This window comes from Natrix helvetica (genome assembly GCF_964273705.1).
Source record: "Natrix helvetica genome assembly, chromosome: 5".
Classification (NCBI taxonomy): Eukaryota; Metazoa; Chordata; class Lepidosauria; order Squamata; family Natricidae; genus Natrix; species Natrix helvetica.
Window position 1 is genome coordinate 151,656,312 of NC_138551.1, and position 12,165 is coordinate 151,668,476.

General features: G+C 44.5%; 2 protein-coding genes across 3 annotated transcripts in view; one reads left to right on the plus strand and one right to left on the minus strand.

Moving 5' to 3' along the window:
* The window catches only part of TP73 (tumor protein p73), a gene marked incomplete at its 3' end in the record, with an annotated part of 57,334 nt that overhangs the window by 19,965 nt on the left and 25,204 nt on the right, over positions 1-12,165 (minus strand). The window contains exons 1-2 of one of the 2 annotated variants that reach the window (XM_081954949.1): positions 11,138-11,157; positions 10,688-10,933 (exon numbers count right to left, since the gene is read on the minus strand). In XM_081954949.1, coding sequence (XP_081811075.1) covers positions 10,688-10,906 — 219 coding nt within the window. In that variant the 5' untranslated portion in view covers positions 10,907-10,933; positions 11,138-11,157. Of the gene's footprint in view, positions 1-10,687; positions 10,934-11,137; positions 11,158-12,165 lie in introns of those variants that run through there. The other variant, XM_081954948.1, reaches the window with a different exon arrangement.
* WRAP73 (WD repeat containing, antisense to TP73) overlaps positions 5,050-12,165 on the plus strand; it is a 59,302-nt gene continuing 52,186 nt past the window's right edge. Inside the window, exon 1 of the mRNA XM_081954973.1 lies at positions 5,050-5,160. The gene's annotated coding sequence lies outside the window, so the exon portion shown is untranslated. The remainder of the gene's footprint in view (positions 5,161-12,165) is intronic.

The window sequence follows — 12,165 nt, forward strand, 5'->3', positions numbered from 1 at the left end:
AGGAAGGAAGGAAAGAAGGAAGGAATAAGGAAGGAAGAGAAAGGGATGGAAGAGAAAGGAAAAGAAGGAAAAGAGATGGAAGGAAAAGGAAGGAAAAAAGAGGGATGGAAAGAGGAAGGAAGGAAAGAAGGAAGGAATAAGGATGGAAGAGAAAGGGTTGGAAGAGAAAGGAAGGAAAAGAGGGATGGAAGGAAGAGAAAGGAAGGAAAGAAAAAAGGGATGGAAAGAAGAGGAAGGAAGGAAGAGAAAGGAAGGAAGAAAGAGAAAGGGATGGAAGAGAAAGGAAAGGAAGTAAAAGAGAGATGGAAAGAAGAGGAAGGAATTGAAGAAAGAGGAAGGAAGAAGGAAGGAAGAAAAAAGGGATGGAAGGAAGAGAAAGGAAGGAAAGAAGGAAGGAGTAAGGAAGGAAGAGAAAGGGTTGGAAGAAAAAGGAATGAAGGAAGAAAAAGGATGAAAGATGAAGGAAGGAAGAAGGAAGGAAAAGAAAGGGATGGAAGTGGAAGGAAGGAAGGAAAAGACAGATGGAAGGAAGAGAAAGGAAGGAAGGAGAAAGCAGGAGGGAGGAGGAAAAAGGAAGGAAGGAAGGAAAGAAGGAGAATAGAAAAAGAAATTGGAAGGAAGGAAGGAAGGAATGAGTTGGAAGCGACCTTGGAGGTCTTCCAGCCCAACCCCTTGTTCAAGCAGGAGACCCTAGCTAATGATGCTATTCCTGCCTTGAGCAGGGGGTTGGACTAGAAGACCTCCAAGGTCCCTTCCAGCCCTGGGATCCCACATTCCAGCTTCTTCCATCTTATTGATCAGTTCTCAAGACTCACGAAGGAATAATAACTTCGGGGACAATGTCTTCCTGGAGCCACAGATCCATTTTTTTGGTCCCCCCCCCCAAAAAAGCCAAATTTCCCAAGCCGGCTCCTTGCAGCTTGCCTCCCCCCCCGCCTCTGCAGACCCCCAAAACTTACCCCTCCCCTCCCCAGATGCCAATTAGGCCAGATGGAGGTGGGGTCATCCGAGGGGGACGCAGGACTGGAGGTTGGATTTGTGAAAAATATTAATTATCTCTCGGTTGGGGAAGGAGCAACAGCTGGGAGCAGTTCCTAACTCCCAACGTGCCCAAACAAGCAGACCCCCCGATTTTTTGCATCGGTTGGCGTGCATCGTCACGCCGGGTGCCATCGCAGCTGACCGATCGCCCGCTGGCAAAATGAATCATGGGCAGAAAAGGTGTGTGTGTGTGTGTGTGTGTGTGTGTGTGTGAAGTAGGAAACATGCTGGTGTTTTGTTTGAAATCCTGACTGTGTGATTAGGACAATATATTCGATTTCCAGTAAGGGCATGGCTAGCTGATGAGAGCTAAATAGCTTGAAATAGATCTATACTAGTCTCCCTTTATTTATTTAACAGCACAAATGCAACATATATATGTATGTATGTATGTATGTATGTATGTATGTATGTATGTATAGTATATATATACATATATATACATTGAATATAGTTATTCAAATGCAGGGCTTTATAAATGCAATTTTTCCACCCGGTGTAAGCTGTTTTTATACGTTATCTAGCAGAATAAAATACACTTGTCTGGAAGGGTATATAACGGATTTCTTGCCTTGAGCAGGCGGCTGGGCTAGAAGACCTCTGAGGGCCCCTTCCAGCTGTATTGTTCTATGTTTGACGTTTTATGTTCTAATTTCAGTGCAATTTATAACATATGCCTCCACCTCCACCAGTTTCCTCTTCCAGTTTTTGAACTGGGAGAGCCATTTGTCTGGAACGGAATAGGCTAGAGTCTTCTGCCTGAGCAGAGGGTTGGACTAGAGGACCTCCAAAGTCCCTTCCAACTCTGTTATTCTATTCTATTCCATTCCATTCCCTATTCTATTCTATTCCTTTATTCTATTCTATTCTGTCTATATTCTATTCTAGTCTATTCTACTCTACTCTATTCCTTATTCTATTCTGTTCTGTTCTATTCTATTTTGTCTATATTCTATTCTATTCTGTCTCTATTCTATTCTATTCTATTCTATTCGACTCTGTTCCTTATTCTATTCTATTCTATTCTACTCTACTCTATTCCTTATTCTATTCTATTCTATTCTGTCTATATTCTATTCTACTCTATTCCTTATTCTATTCTATTCTATTCTACTCTATTCCTTATACCAGCGATGGCGAACCTTTTTTGGCTCGCGTGCCACAAGTGGGGGGAGCGCAGGGGGGTCGTGTGCGGGCGTGCCGCACCGATAACGCAATGCGCGAGCCCCCAGTGCGCATGCGTGCACAACAGGCGCGACCCCCCCCCCCCACTTTTACATGCTTTTTTCGCCCTCCCCAGGCTCCAGAGGCTTTATAGGAGCCTGGGGATGGCGAAAAGAGCCTCCCCCGCCCCCCCGGAGGCCCTCCGGAAGCTTCAGGGACCGTCCGGAGCCTTCCCTGAAGCCTTTGGAGCGCTCAAAACAACCCTCTGAGCAAACTGGAAGTCACTTCCGGATTGCTCGAGGGTCGTTTTAAGCGTTCCAAAGGCTTCAGGGAAGGCTCCGGACGGTCCCTGAAGCCTCCAGAGGGCCTCCTGGGGGGCGGTTTGGGGGGGCCTCCTGGGGGGCGGTTTGCTCGGAGGGTCGTTTTAAGCGTTCCAAAGGCTTCAGGGACCGTCCGGAGCCTTCCCTGGCGCATTCGGAGTGCTCAAAACGACCCTCCGCGCAAACTGGAAGTCACTTCCAGATTGCTCGAGGGTCATTTTAAGCGTTCCAAAGGCTTCAGGGAAGGCTCCGGACAGTCTCCGGGGGGGGGTGGGGGAGGGCTCTTTTCACCCTCCCCAGGCTCCTATAAAGCCTCTGGAGCCTGGGGAGGGCGAAAAATGGCTTAAAAAAGGGGTGAAATCAGCTGGCCAGCACGCACATGCACACTGGCCAGCTGACAGGGCAGCACCTCGTGTGCCCTGACAAATGGCTCCATGTGCCACCTGTGGCACGCGTGCCATAGGTTCGCCATCACTGCCTTATACTATTCTACTCTACTCTACTCTATTCCCTATTCTATTCTATTCTATTCTATTCTACTCTACTTCTTATTCTATTCTATTCTATTCTATTCTATTTTCTATTCCTTTCTGTGTTCTGTATTTTATTCCATTCTCTTCTCTTCTAGGCTTAAGATAGGCTAAAGATACAGAAGGATCTTGACAGACTTAAACATTGGGCACTATCTAATAAAATGAAATTCAATGGTGAAAAGAGTAAGGTTCTACATTTAGGCAAGAAAAACGAAATGCACAGGTACCGAATAGGTGGTACCTTGCTCAACAGTAGTAACTGTGAAAGGGATCTTGGAGTCCTAGTGGACAACCATTTAAATAGGAGCCAGCCCTGTGCAGCAGCTGCCAAAAAAGCCAACCCAGTTCTAGGCTGCATCAACAGAGGGATAGAATCAAGATCACATGAAGTGTTAATGCCACTTTATAAGGCCTTGGTGAGGCCACACTTGGAATACGGCATTCAGTTTTGGTCTCCACGATGTAGAAAAGATGTTAAGACTCTAGAAAGAGTGCAGAGAAGAGCAAGAAAGAGGATTAGGGGACTGGAGGCTAAAACCTATGAAGAACGGTTGCAGGAACTGGGTATGTTTAGGTTAAGAGAAAGAAGGACTAGGGGAGACATGATAGCAGTCTTCCAATATCTCAAAGGTTGCCCCAAAGAAGAGGGAGTTAAACTATTCTCCAAGGCACCTGAGGGCAGAACAAGAAGCAATGGGTGGAAACTAATCAAGGAGAGAAGCAACTTAGAACTGAGGAGAAATTTCCTGACAGTGGGAACAATCAATCAGTGGAACAGAAGTTGCCTCCGGAAGTTGTGAATGCCCCAACACTGGAAGCCTTTAAGAAGATGTTGGATTTGTTTGAAGTGGTGTAGGTTTTCCTGCCTGAGCAGGGGGTTGGACTAGAAGACCTCCAAGGTCCCTTCCAACTCTGTTATTCCATGATAATCTTCTCTTCCCTTCCCTTCCCTTCCATCTTTTTTTGCAAAGAAAAGATAGATTAAATCCTTGTGGCTGATGAGCCAAACCTTTGGATGGCTTGAAATTAGGAAGTGGATTTGCAACCGATTCCTAATCCTTCCGTCTGGGGTTTTTATTTTTATTTTTAGGCTTTCTATAGACCTCAAGAGGAGGAAAAACCCTTTGGCAGAATAAGGAAGATGAATAAGAAGATTTGCTTTGTTTTTTTCATATGTGAGGATGAAGCTGGCAAGAAAACACATTTTATCTAAAATTCTCCAGGGAGACGTCTGTTCCACCCCAGACACCACTCCAAAATAATATTTGGACAGTTTTCTGCAGTAACATCGGTTTGACTTCGATCCTAGGTAGAGGCAGATATTTCTCTCTGTGGGCACAATGAGAATACATCTGCTGAACAAAACTCCTCATTGGTGACAGGAAAGGCATCCGGCCAGTAAAACAGCTCTATTGAATTGCTCAGACTCCACCCCGCAAGGAATTATGGGGTCGTTAAAAGAGGACGATTCTGCAATAATACAGGTAGTCCTCGGGTTACAACCCAAACTGAGCCCAAAATTGAGGCACCTAAGTGAAACATTTGCTAAGTGAGTTTTGCCTCATTTTAGGAGCTTTCTTGACACCGTTGTTAAGTGAATCGCTGCAGTTGTTAAATCAATGACATGGCCGTTAAGCGAATCAGGCTTTGCTAGTCGGAAGGTCGCAAAAAGGGGACCGCGTGACCCCAGGACATTGCAACGGTCATAAATTCGAGTCAGTTGCTAAGCGTCTGGATTTTGATTATGTGACCCCGGGGATGTGGCAACGGTCATAAGTGTGAAAAACAGTCGTAAGTCACTTTTTCCGGTGTCGTCGTAACTTGGAACAGTCCCTGAATGAATGGTGGGTAGCCTGTATTTAGTCCTCCAAGGAAAAGAGTTGGAGAGAAAGACTGGCTGGAAAAGTTAGCCCATCTCTCACCTGAGTCAGGGAACCAACCTGGCTAAATTTTGCAAACATTGATTGGTTGTGGTAGACAAGCCACGCCCCCCCCTGTTTCCTACATGGCCAATGGAGAAGGAGGGGGTGATGTCATGAAGCCATGCCAGAATGCTTCTGCTGCAAAGGATGCTGGGATATCAGAAGTCACCTGGAAAGCAGGTATGCCTCAATTGCTCCAGTTTCTGAGATTGGAGTTAACCTGGTTTATTGGTGGGTCTGATGGTTTTGGGAATAATCTCTTTGGATTGGTTTGTCCTAAGAGCTGGCTAGGAAAATAGGACACGCTGCTTGTGAACTTGGTTTGCCCAGCCTGCTAAGCTCAACAAGTTAACTTCCTAAGCTCAACTAGTAAACTTAGTTTGCCTGATTTAAAAAGCTCAACTAGTAAATTTTGTGTGCCTACATAAAAAGCTCTAATAAACTTGATGTGCCCAATTTATTAAGCTCAACTAAGTAAACTTGGTTTGTCCCACTTACAAAGCTCCAGTAAACTTGGTTTGTCCAACTTCCTGAGTTTGACCTGTAAATTTAGTTTGCCTGACTCTAAAAGCTCAACTAGTAAACTTGGGTTTCTCAACTTCCTACGCTCAGCTAGTAAACTTAGTTTGCCTGACTTTAAAAGCTCAACTAGCAAACTTTTACAAGTTTGTCCAACTTGTAAACTTTAGTTCCCCATCTTACTAAGCTTAATTAGCTATTTGTAGCTTGATGAATTGATCGTGACTTATTGAATCCCCTATGGTTTGTTGTAGCCAGAGAGAAATCTTTTCCAAGTTTGGTGGGTGGGTTATGGAGGGTCTATTTGGGAATAAGGAAAGACCCTCAGCAGAGGGGGGCAGGAAGGAGGATTTGGTTAAAAAAATAGATGTAATGTTTTGTTACATTAGTAGCTTCTAGTTCTTAAAGCCAGACACAGAACTAAATAGTGAAACTTAGAATATTACAGGGGAGAATGATAAATAGATAGATAGATAGATAGATAGATAGATAGATAGATAGATAGATAGATAGATAGATAGATAGATAGATAGATAGATAGATAGATAGATAGAATAGAGAGCGAGATGATAGATAGATAGATAGATAGATAGATAGATAGATAGATAGATAGATAGATGGATTATGATAGGTAGATAGATAGATAGATAGATAGATAGATAGATGATAGATAGATAGATAGATAGATAGATAGATGATAGATAGATAGATAGATAGATAGATAGATGATAGATGATGATAGATAGATAGATGATAGATAGATAGATAGATAGATGATAGATGATAGATGATAGATGATGATAGATAGATAGATGATAGATAGATGATAGATGATAGATAGATGATAGATAGATAGATAGATAGATAGATAGATAGATGATAGATAGATAGATAGATAGATAGATAGATAGATAGATAGATAGATGATAGATATGATAGAGAGCTAGACAGACAGACAGACTGAGAATGAGAGAGAGACAGAGATAGAGAGAGAGATGATGATGATGATGATTAGGAGACTGGAGGTTTTATCTCTCTCTCTCTGTATGTATGTATGTATGTATGTATGTATGTATGTAAACCATAATACAAACTAAGCATTTACCACATATTTGCTGGCAAGCCGCACATAAATCCAGAAACTGAGCATCAGGACGATGGGGAGGAAAAAGAAATATAGATAGAAGTATTTTTTTTCTATCAAAAAGAAATGTACATCGAAAGAGAGATAGATAGATAGATAAATAGATATGACAGATAGAGATGATAGATAGATAGATAGATAGATAGATAGATAGATAGATAGATAGATAGATATAAGAGAGAGATAGACACAGACAGATAGATGATAGATAGATGATAGATAGAATTGATAGATATAAGAGAAAGAGACAGACAGACAGACAGTCAGATAGATGATAGGTAGGTAGGTAGGTAGGTAGGTAGGTAGGTAGATAGATAGATAGATAGATAGATAGATAGATAGATGATAGATAGATAGATAGATAGATAGATAGATAGATAGATAGATAGATAGATAGATAGATAGATATGGGAGAAAGAGATAGATGATAGAGATAGATAGATAGATAGATAGATAGATAGATAGATAGATAGATAGATAGATAGATAGATAGATAGATAGAGATGATAGATAGATAGATAGATAGATAGATAGATAGATAGATAGATAGATAGATAGATAGATAGATAGATAGATAGGAGAGAAAAATAGATTTAGATAGCTATAGATAGATGGATGGATGGATGGATGGATGGATGGATAGATAGATAGAGATGATAGATGATATAGATGTTAGATGATAGATAGATAGATAGATAGATGATAGATAGATGAGAGAAAAATAGATGATAGCTATAGATAAATAGATAGATAGATAGATAGATAGATAGATAGATAGATAGATAGATAGATAGAGATTATAGATGATAGAGATGATAGTTGATAGATAGTTAGATATAGATAGATAAATAGATAGATATGAGAGAAAGATAGATATGATAGATGATAAAGATGATAGATGATAGATAGAAATAGATAGATGGATAGATAGATAGATAGATAGATAGATAGATAGATAGATAGATAGATAGATAGATAGATAGATAGATATGAGAGAAAGAGATAGATGATAGATAGATGATAGATAGGTAGATAGATATTTTATCCCAGCCTGGTTACCGGGTGGAGAATCGTGAATATGAATGACTTAACATGGTTATACGGTATAAAGAAATACATTTTTAAAAAATCCACACCGCCAACGAAAGGGCAAAATGCTTCTTTTGAAACACAGACGCCCACAGATAGAGTGAAAACACATTTACGACGGTCGCAGCATCCCGTGCACTCCCACCCCCCCTTTTGCTACCTCTTGACCAACAAAGCCGATGAGGAAGCCGTGTTCACTTAACAACGGGTGTGACTAACTTAACAACTGCCACTTTGAACAGCCATGGCCATAAACCGGTGCCAGACTCACATCAGTGTCTCACTTAGCAACAGAAATGGGGGGGAGGCGCCGTGGTCGTATTAAATAGAGGACTACCTGGGATAATAAAACATCTGGCGCACTCTTGCCGTTGACAAAAATCGGACAATTTCAAAAGGCAGCATTAACTCGGAACGGCTGACATCCTTCAAGGATACTTGTAATATTACTAAACATCTGTCCAGCCCAGTTTCTTGGCAAGGACTCCAGAGGTGCCCAGCAAGGCCAAACCCAGGCCGAACATCTGGCTGCAAGCCAGTCTCTTATTTTAAAATTAATTCATATAAAAGGCATTTCCATCCGCCCCTTCGCAGCCCAACTCTGAAAAAATAGATTCAGAAAGAAGATTGTTTTTTTCCTCCACCTCCAGATGCGGCTTTTGGGGTTTAAAAACAAAAACAACCCCCCCCCCAAGATATATATAGGTATATTTAAAAGGTATTAATAGGCAGGAGGAAAGAAAGCAAAGGGCTGCATTCACACAAACACACACACGCACACACACAAACACAATTACACACCCACCAAAGTGAACCCTGAGAATATTGAAGGGTAAATGCTGTTCCCTCCTTTTGCAGGAATGCAATTGGGCAAACCATTTAACGGCAGCTCTCTGGATCAAATCTGCAAAATGGGCTCAGCCTGATCAGACTTTTTAAACTCTGCTTCCCAAGTAAACAAGGCAGGGATTATGACGAGGGCTTCCTGGAAGGGAACAACAAGCCCAAAACACTTCACCCACGTGCCCGGATCTTTTGGCAGAGTCCCCCCGTCTCCTGCACCGCCACCGGGGGGGGGGGAGAAAACGTGTTTTTTTTAAGCGGAGAGAAAATCTTGTAAATCAATCTCTGTATCGACAAAAATAAATATGGGGAGTTCAGGGTCGAGATGAGCTTTTGTGGGGTTTTCTTGCTGATGTTTCATGAGCCAAAGGAGGTCACAAACGAGGACGTAGCCTTGATGATGTTACCTAGTTTGGGTCTTGAAACGTCTGGAAGAAAATGAGCAAGGTTGGAGAGCACCAAGGGCCCCACACTCCTCCTCTTTCTCCTTCCCCTCCTTCTCCTCTCCTTCTTTCTCCTCCTCATTCCCCTCCTTCTCCTCTTTCTCCTTCTCCTTCTTCTCCTTCTCTTTCTCCTCCTTCTTTCTTCTCCTCCTCCTCCTACCCCTTCTTCTCCTCTTTCCCCTTCTTTTCCTTCTCCTTCTTTCTCCTTCTCCTTCCCTTTCTTCTCCTTCTCTTTCTCCTCTCCTTCTTCTCCTTCTCATTCCCCTTCTTCTCCTCTTTCTCCTTCTCCTTCCCCTTCTTTTTCTTCTCCTCTTTCTCCTCCTTCTTTCTTCTCCTCCTCCTCCTTCTCTTTCTTCTCTTTCTCTTTCTCCTTCTCCTCCTCCTTCCCCTCCTTCTCCTCTTTCTCCTTCTTTTCCTTCTCCTTCTCTTTCTCCTTCTCCTCCTTCCCTTTCTTCTCCTTCTCTTTCTTCTCTTTCTCCTTCTCCTCATTCCCCTTTTTCTCCTCTTTCTCCTACTCCTCCTTCTCCTTTTCTTTCTCCTCTTTTTCCTCCTTCCTTCTCCTTCTCCTCCTTCCCCTTCTTCTCCTCCTCCTTCCCGTTCTTCTCCTTCTCTTTCTCCTTCTCCTCCTTCCCCTCCTTCTCCTCTTTCTCCTCCTCCTTCTCCTCTTTCCCTTTCTCCTTCTCCTCCTCTTTCTCCTTCTCCTTCTTCTTCCCTTTCTTTTCCTTCTCCTTCTCTTTCTCCTTCTCTTTCTTCTTCTCCTTCTCCTTCTCCTTCCCCTTCTCCTCCTCTTCCTTCCCCCTCTTCTCCTCCTCCTCCTTCCCCTCCTTCTCCTTCTCTTCCTCCTTTCTCTTTCTCCTCTCCTTCTTTCTTCTTCTCCTTCCCCTTCCCCTTCTCTTTCTCCCCCCCACCCCCACTCCTTTCTACCACTGATAATCTTACCCAACTTGGTAATGAAAAGTCTGCAAGAAAACAGCCAAGCTCAGAGAGCACCAAGGACCCCTGATAAATCTCATTTTGGGGGGGCTAATTTTGGAGAGACCAACCTTAAAAATCACAGAGAGGTTGGCTGTGAGTGTCTGACCATTTGTTTCTGGAGGATGGGCTTGGTGGTGCCGGATGTTAGTGCTCTGGACTGGGGTTGAATTGGGGAGGGAAAGAGCAGAGCTCACCCCTATCCCATCTGGGGTTGCATTCCCACAAGGAAAAGTAAGGTAATGGTAAAGGTTCCCCTTGCACATATGTGCTAAGTCGTTCCCAACTCTAGGGGCAGCTGCTCATCTCCCTTTCAAAGCCGAAGAGCCAGCGCTGTCCGAAGACGTCTCCGGGGTCATGTGGCCAGCATTACTCAACTCCCGAAGCCGCACGGAACGCTGTTCCCTTCCCACCAAAGGTGGTTCCTATTTTTCTACTTGCATTTTTCACGTGCTTTCGAACTGCTAGGTTGGCAGAAGCTGGGACAAGTAACGGGAGCTCCCTCCGTTACGCAGTACCGGGGATTCGAACCGCCGACCTTTTCTGATCAACAAAGCTCAGCGTCTTAGCCCCCTGAGCCACCGCGTCCCTTAAGGAAAAGTAAACCCCCTCCCCCCCAAAAAACACAAGACCCCCTCCAATATGACACCCACTCACACACACACCCGAGCAACTTTGTAAGAGACGTCCCACTTACCGTCCAGGTGGCCGATTTCGCCGTGCTGGATTGCTGGAAGGTGACCTCAAAGTGATTGGGTCCGGGGTAGTCGGTGTTGGAGGGAATGATGGGCGCCGGGGACATGGTGTCAAAGGTCGAGCTGGGCTGGGAGTAGGGCGAGAGCGTGGGGACATTAGCGATGTGCTCGGAGCTGTAAGGCGTGGAGGAGGCGCCTCGGCTCTCCGCGGTCTGATCCATGCTCCTGTTTAGCAGATTGTACTGGGACTGGGGTGGGGTGGTGAGGGGAGGGGAGAGAGGGAGGGTTGGGGAGGGGAGGGGAAGAGAAGAGAGAAGAAGGGAAGAAAAGAGAAGTCACACTGTCAGTTGCACAGGCGAGAGGAAATTGATGGTCCTCCTTTGGCACTGAGCATGCCCAAGTGTGCCCGTGCAAGGATGCACCAGGTGTAAGGAGAGGCTCCTGCCACATACCTTGCTGGGGTCCTTCGGGGCGGGGGGGAGGCTCTTTTGCATTCCACCCCCTCCTCTTCAAAACAAGCCCATGCTTGCTCTCTGCCAGAGTAAACTCTTTTCTTGTTTTTCTTTTTTTGCGTTTGCAAAGGGCGGAGGAAACGGTTGGCGAAAAGGGGACGGTGGGGGGCAGAGGGTGGGTGGTGGGTGGGAGGTGTGGAGGGGGTCTTGGGGGGCAGGGATCCATCGGTGGCAGGGGGGCTGAGCCAGAGGATGGAGAGGGTCTTGTAAAGTGGGAGGTTAGGGGAAGGACCACGAGAGGTGTAAGCCGACGGCAGAATGAACCTGGGGTTGCGTTAATGCGTTGAGCCTAAACTGACGGTGGAGATTGCGTTGATGGATGGAGGGATGGAAAGGGAAGGGAAGGAAACGAAGATAGAAAAAGGGAAGGGAAGGGAAACAGAAGAGGGGAAAGGAAGGAAAGGAAAGGAGGAAGAGGGAAGGGAAGGAAGAAGTGGGAAGGAAGGGAGGAAGAGGGAGGATATGGAAGAAGGAATACAAGGAAGGAAGAAGATAGTAGAGGAAAGGAAAGAAGAGAGGATATGGAAGAAGGAATAGAAGGAAGGAAGAAGATAGTAGAGGAAGGAAAGGAGGAAGAGGGAAGGAAGAAGTGGAAAAGAAGGTAAGGAAGGAAGGGGGAGGATATGGAAGAAGGAATCGAAGGAAGTTAGAAGATAGGAAGGAAAGGAGGAAGGAAAGAAGGAGGAGGGGGGATATGGAAGAAGAAATGGAAGGAAGAAGATAGAAGAGGAAGGAAAGGGGGAAGAGGGAAGGGAAGGAAGGGAGGATATGGAAGAAGGAATCGAAGGAAGGAAGAAGATAGAAGAGGAAGGAAAGGAGGAAGAGGAAGGAAGAAGTGGAAAGGAAGGTGAGGAAGGAAGGAGGCGGATATGGAAGAAGGAATCGAAGGAAGGAAGAAGATAGAAAGGAAGGAAAGGAGGAAGGAAAGAAGGAGGAGGGAGGATATGGAAGAAGAAATAGAAGGAAGG